Raw genomic sequence first — 5,850 nt, forward strand, 5'->3', positions numbered from 1 at the left:
CAAGTTTGGTGAAAATCCTTCTTGGGATTTATCAAGAAGATGCAGTAAATGTGGACAATCCCCCTCCTCTCCATTACTTCCCCTCCCCCCACCCCCAATCAGGGCACCCCCTGGATCTGCCATAATCAAACATGAAATTTCAGTCATACAAGGCACTAACTTAGCTCTATCTTTTTTTTTTGTTCGACAGAAAAAGATTTTTAAAAATCCAGAGTTTAGGGACTCTGAGGCTTAAACCCCCCCCCCCCCTTTTCAGCCGGGGGGGGGGGGGGGGGGGGGGGGGGGGGGGGGGGGGGGGGGATTGGGGGCTAATTTCAATTCATAAAGATCATATCACCGTAATGAGGCTATCTGACAAGTTTCGTGAAAATCTGTCCTAGACTTTTCAAGAAGATACTGACAATGTAGAAAATCCCTCTCCTCCCCTCACCCCCTCCCCCGCGATCCGGACGGAAGTTTTTGTGAAGTTTTTGTGATGTACAATTGTTGAAATATGCAAAAACAGATTTACAGATCGAAAATTAGACTCTCAATGCCTTTTAATTAGGCTAAAATATCATCTTGAGCTTAATTTGCATAATTAATTGATTTGAATTAGAAATTGATTGTTTCAAAAAATCTTATGACACAATCTTTTGTAGATTATGACGTGGGTCTCACGCATGCGAAATTTCATCGCGATCGCACCACCAGTGGCCGAGATCTCATTGGGGGGGCGGGGGGGGGGGGCGGTGTGAGCATAGCAAAAAAAAAAACATCCTAGCTCATTCTTATTTGGTTATATAATATAAGAAGAATTTCGATAATACCGTAGTTTGGGGGACTTAATTGAGCCCCCCTCCCCTTTTTCGGGGGGGGGGGGGGGGGGGGGGGGGTGGTGGCTACTATATAAACAAATTGAGATCCCATTGCCATAATCGTACTACCTGCCAATTTTGTTGAAAATCTGTCAAGGATTTTATTAAGAAAATCTAAATGGTGGAAGTTCATGGGCAGTTTTGATATGGAGTTTATCTATTATCTTTATACACAATGTCGCTAAAGTAAATGATTTGCACATTTCCCGGCGACGTTTTGCACATTTTCCCGGCAAAATTGAACTTTTGCACATTTCCCGGCGTCATGTTTGCACATTTCCCGTTGATGAAATTTGCACATTTCCCGGCGAGACGTTTGCACATTTCCCGGCGTTTGCACATTTCCCGGCGTTTGCACATTTCCCGGCGAGACGTTTGCACAATTCCCGGCGTTTGCACATTTCCCGGCGTTTGCACATTTCCCGGCTCCACAGGCCCCCCTTGATATTCCGTGCCATATGTCGCCATCGCAAAAAGCTATTGCCGGGGATGTTTCACAACTTTTTTTGAGTCTCCCGCATCTTTTGACACAAAATCTGCGATGCCCTGGTGTGCAGCCTAGTAAGGGTCTAGATGTCATTCTTGATCGGGTCAGAAGTTTTTGAATGTATCTTCACTGAATAAATGATTTTGTCAGATGTTGAGTAATATAACCTAGTGTTGTAAAAAGTAGATAAAGAGAGTTTTTCTGTAATATGAGGCTCACATGATAGCATGAAAGCAACTTTATTTCATTCCACTGACATTCAATTTTCAGTGTCTCTTTTTTTTTCCTCCAGGCATTTCACAGCCGTTTCAACTTGACAAAACATCAAACACTCCCTCTGCCAAGAAGACATTCAATCTGACTGCATCTCTGTGCAAACCTCTCACATACAAACCACATACAGGTAGGTGCAGTTCTCCTCAGGTGGAGATAAAGGAACGTTTTTATTTTATTAAATCCAGAAATAGAACTATTTCGGATAATCCTACTAGATTCCACTGTTTGATTTCGTCTCATGAAATGTGTGATAATGCAACCCTGCTGGGGAAATATATTACTTGGTGTGTAATGTTCTGCCATATCTGATTGAAGAGAAGTGAAGAAAAGAAGAAGAGAAGTAACAAATGTCATGTAGTTGGATTGTTAGATGTACAACTTTTTGAAAAATGTTTATTATGCACTTGTGTATAGAGCGTTTCTTGAGATCATTTGACTGTCAGATATTTTATGGTTATTTACAGAAATTTGTATCACATTTTGATAGTGTCCGGTAGTAATCTTTTTCTGTTGTTTAGCTCTGGTAATTCATGCAAATGATATTCCAAGGGAGTGAAGGGAGACAGAACATGCAGAACTAGACAAAGTGATAGGCCCTAAACACATAATACTGTATATTTCATCCATTATGTGAATTGTTATCAATACAGCAATTTTGTGATTTGCAAACAAGAACCACATTGATGGATCGAGAAAGAACTGATATCAATCTTCAAGAGAAATCTTAGCGATTTTCCATCTTAGATATGATATGCAAGGCATGTGTGATACGGAAATGGGGGTGATTTGTGTGATATTTGAAAATGAAAACATTGCAAAAGGTACTGCATACATGTTTATACACTTATGCTGAAGGTGGTTTGTCATATGTTTTAGCTTGAGAAAGATGTTTCTTTTTGCTGTGTCTGTAGGTAAGCTGAAGCCTTTCGGTGAGTCCCAATACAGCAAGGCCAATGTCAAACCGGCGTCAAACATCGTCTACGCCAAGACCCTCATGAAGAAGCCACACCTGAAGGGGCAGGAGGAGAGGCGAAAGGTCAATGTCAAGCATCGCGCCCAGCGACGAAACGAGAGTTTCATGGCGAGGCGAGGCATTCCCGGTTGCTAATCTGTGCAGCGTTCGCTGTAAAAATTCACAGACAAGGACTGTATGATTTGTAAATTATGTATATAATAATACATAGTTTGACATTGAGACCACAGGTTTAAGACTTGTGAAGAAACATTTACTTTTAAGAATGAACAAAGACATCCTCTCCACTGTTCATGTACATTTTAATTTTTCAAACTGTGTTGTTTTAAAAAGTCTTGGTTGAGATGTATCAGAGAGGAGGTCAAGTTATTTCTTCACAATGCTAGGTAGATTCTTTAAGATTTCAAGTGTTTGCTGTCACAAAGTTATAGACCTGTTATTTTAGTTGCTTCTTTTAACACTCTCAGTCTAAATGGAGAGATGTAATGTCTATGTGGTGCAGTCCTGGATTTTTTTTTCCTTTTAATTGAGAGTTGCCTGTCTGAATTCAAATAAACTTTTAAAAAGTGAAAATTAAAGAAGGACAATCAGCAGATTTAGCCAAAAAACCTCCTTCAAACCTTAGACTAGAAAGAAAAGTGCAAGTATGTGAAATTACTGCATACATGCTTGTGGCAAGACACTGGAATCTATTCAATGCTCATTATAGAGGAAATTGTGGTACAGGTCTTGCATTTAAAGTCATGGTTGAATGTTGAAATTTCACTGTGTAGGGTAATCAAAGAAAAATTTCATGGATACAGAAAGAAAAAAATCAAATTTAGTCATTTTTTAATTATTTTTTTATATTCAGAAGCAAAATGTATTTGAATTCAGAGATGAATGATTGTAGGAAAGTTTATCAAGATTTTTCCAAACTTTCAGAGTGAGGATGATTGTGTGACAGTGTAATACTGGTCTTTATGGTGTGACACATGGTAGATCAGATGTTGTCACTGTTGAGAGAGAAAAAAAAATGGCTGTCAGTTTTCTTAGAATGCAGTTTTAGTATGCAATGCACTTGAAAATGAGTTTGCCAATACAGTATTGTCACATGGAAGCAAGCCAGTCAACTTTTTAATGCCAGATTTTACTTTGTCTGTTTTGTCTTTTCCATATACATGTACAGTGTATTTTAAAGACTGTATTTTGGTACGAAAATCTCAGTACAGTTTTACACTTTGTCCCCCACCAGCTGTGGTCACTTTGTAAAATGATACTGTAGCATAGCTAAGCTTAAAAATGTGTCAAGACTACGAAAAAACAGATTAGAAAAAAAAAATCTTTTAAAATGATTGATCTTCCTAAAAATAGCTCACATCATGGTTAATGTGTAAGATTTGTGAATATGCTAGTTGTTATTGTACACAACACACAAATAGTTATAAGTTTGTTGTTTTTATATATCATCAGTAGACTTTGTGCATCAAAGTGACCCACTTTTTGAGGAAGTTGTTGATGTCTATTCCATGGACTGATGACTCACTAACATTGCTTCCAAGAGTCACATTTCATCAAAAGAATCCTCTCTCCTCCACAGAATGAATTGATGCCTTGCAGGGTAATGAATGCATTCAATCCAAGTGTTTAACCAGTTGAAGACTTCTGGATGTTATTGGCTGTCACAAGTTGTATTTACTTTACTGCATTTTATAGTTACATGATTTGAACTCATTTTACCAGTTTTAGGGAATGCTTTGCTTAAAGTGTGATAATTTCATGTTTTATGAGTTATATCATCGCTGGGGTGACAAGACCTTGTATCTGCAATTTTGGTGAAAATGATTTTTTTGGATTAATAGTCAAATAATGGGATAAGTGATGTCCTGTCCAAATCCCAACTGTCTTACTCCAAAAATGAAGCCACCACGTCATGTCAAAGGAAAGACTATCTTATTCGCTATAGTGCTTTGGCCTTCATGTTTTTTGGCTCTCCTGAACATTTGACATTTTGTAGATGCGAGGTCTTGTCGCCCTAGCGACGATATGTAAAACCATGTTTAGTTTTGTTTTTTCAAGTAGATACTGTACAAGCATACATTAAGATCTCTAGTACCAGTACTGTATATTTTGTGTGAAATTTGGAGTGCTTAAGTGTTGACAATGAAACCTATCTTGAGGTGTATACCTGTAAATATCTCTTGTAATAACTAATGCTTTTGACTGTGAGAACCTTTCTGTAGACTGCCCGTCTGAAAAAATCCTTGATTTCATTAGGTTTGGGAAATACTGTGTAAGCATTATAAGCAGCTAAGCTGCATACTTACATCACTTTTCCCAGTTAGATTGTGCCAAAGTTTCCCAAGCCAATACTGATGTACAGCTGTATGTTATGGTTTGAATGCGTACAGTATAATAGCATCATGAGAGCATTTGCTGGTCAGCTTTTGATGTGCAAAAATTCAAAGATACATTCAAGGCAAATTTTCCTCTGAGTACACTCTGTAATGTCTATACTAAATAGCAATGTGGTTCATTGTTGTAGGGAAAGGTTGCATGGCTGCTTCATTAACTACTCATACTCGCCCGACCTATGAATTATGATTTTGCTTAGTGCATAAATGGCTTAAGGATCAAGGATGGAGCATTGAGTTACTTGCTGTGTAAATAGTGAAATAATATTTTTTTCCTTCATTTTATATCCAATCTTTAATACAGTGCTAATCATATTATCTTTCTTCTGTAATTTGTTTCGAAATGCTCTCACCTCTTTGCAGAAATGTCTTGTTACATTGTATTACATATAGACAAAACAATTACTGTAGCTGAGGATTTGCCTTTGTGCTGCAGGGATACTTGCTCAAGCTGAATACACATACATGTAGTATATATTCTAGCGTTTGATAAATAAATGACGTAAATTATAGAGATTCTTAAGTGCATGTTTGCAGGTTTTATGGCAGCTAGGTCTTCTATACAAATGGAATGCCTATGCATTGTCTTTTCAAAATTTTGATCTTAACAGGAGAAACTTGTGTTTGTGACTTCAAGATGAGTCACTGAAAGGACAAATACAGATACACAAACAATTCACATCAAACACATATCTCACATGTTTTAGCATAAGTTCTAATAGTAAACATACACATTTTTTTGTTTTGTTTTTTTGTTTTGTTTTTTTGTATGTTCAGGTGCAGGCTAACTATACACAGCCCTGTAGCTTCGCACTGCGTCTGGTCAGGCTAGGTGCAGGAAGATGCGAGTGCATGAAAAAGTAA

The 5,850-nt window shown here is 37.8% G+C and overlaps 1 protein-coding gene across 1 annotated transcript; it reads left to right on the plus strand.

The window, feature by feature from the left end:
• Nucleotides 1–1,636: 1,636 nt before the first annotated feature.
• LOC139741659 (nucleolar and spindle-associated protein 1-like) lies at nucleotides 1,637–2,883 on the plus strand (the record flags this gene model as incomplete). The annotated part of the gene is made up of 2 exons (XM_071652238.1): nucleotides 1,637–1,747; nucleotides 2,532–2,883. Coding segments are annotated over 2 exons (308 nt in total), but the record flags the coding sequence as incomplete, so codon positions are not given.
• Nucleotides 2,884–5,850: the final 2,967 nt, after the last annotated feature.

The sequence above is a fragment of the Diadema antillarum genome, unplaced genomic scaffold (assembly GCF_040938485.1).
Source record: "Diadema antillarum isolate AM-2024a unplaced genomic scaffold, OU_Dant_1.0 seq00000944_RagTag, whole genome shotgun sequence".
Classification (NCBI taxonomy): domain Eukaryota; kingdom Metazoa; phylum Echinodermata; class Echinoidea; order Diadematoida; family Diadematidae; genus Diadema; species Diadema antillarum.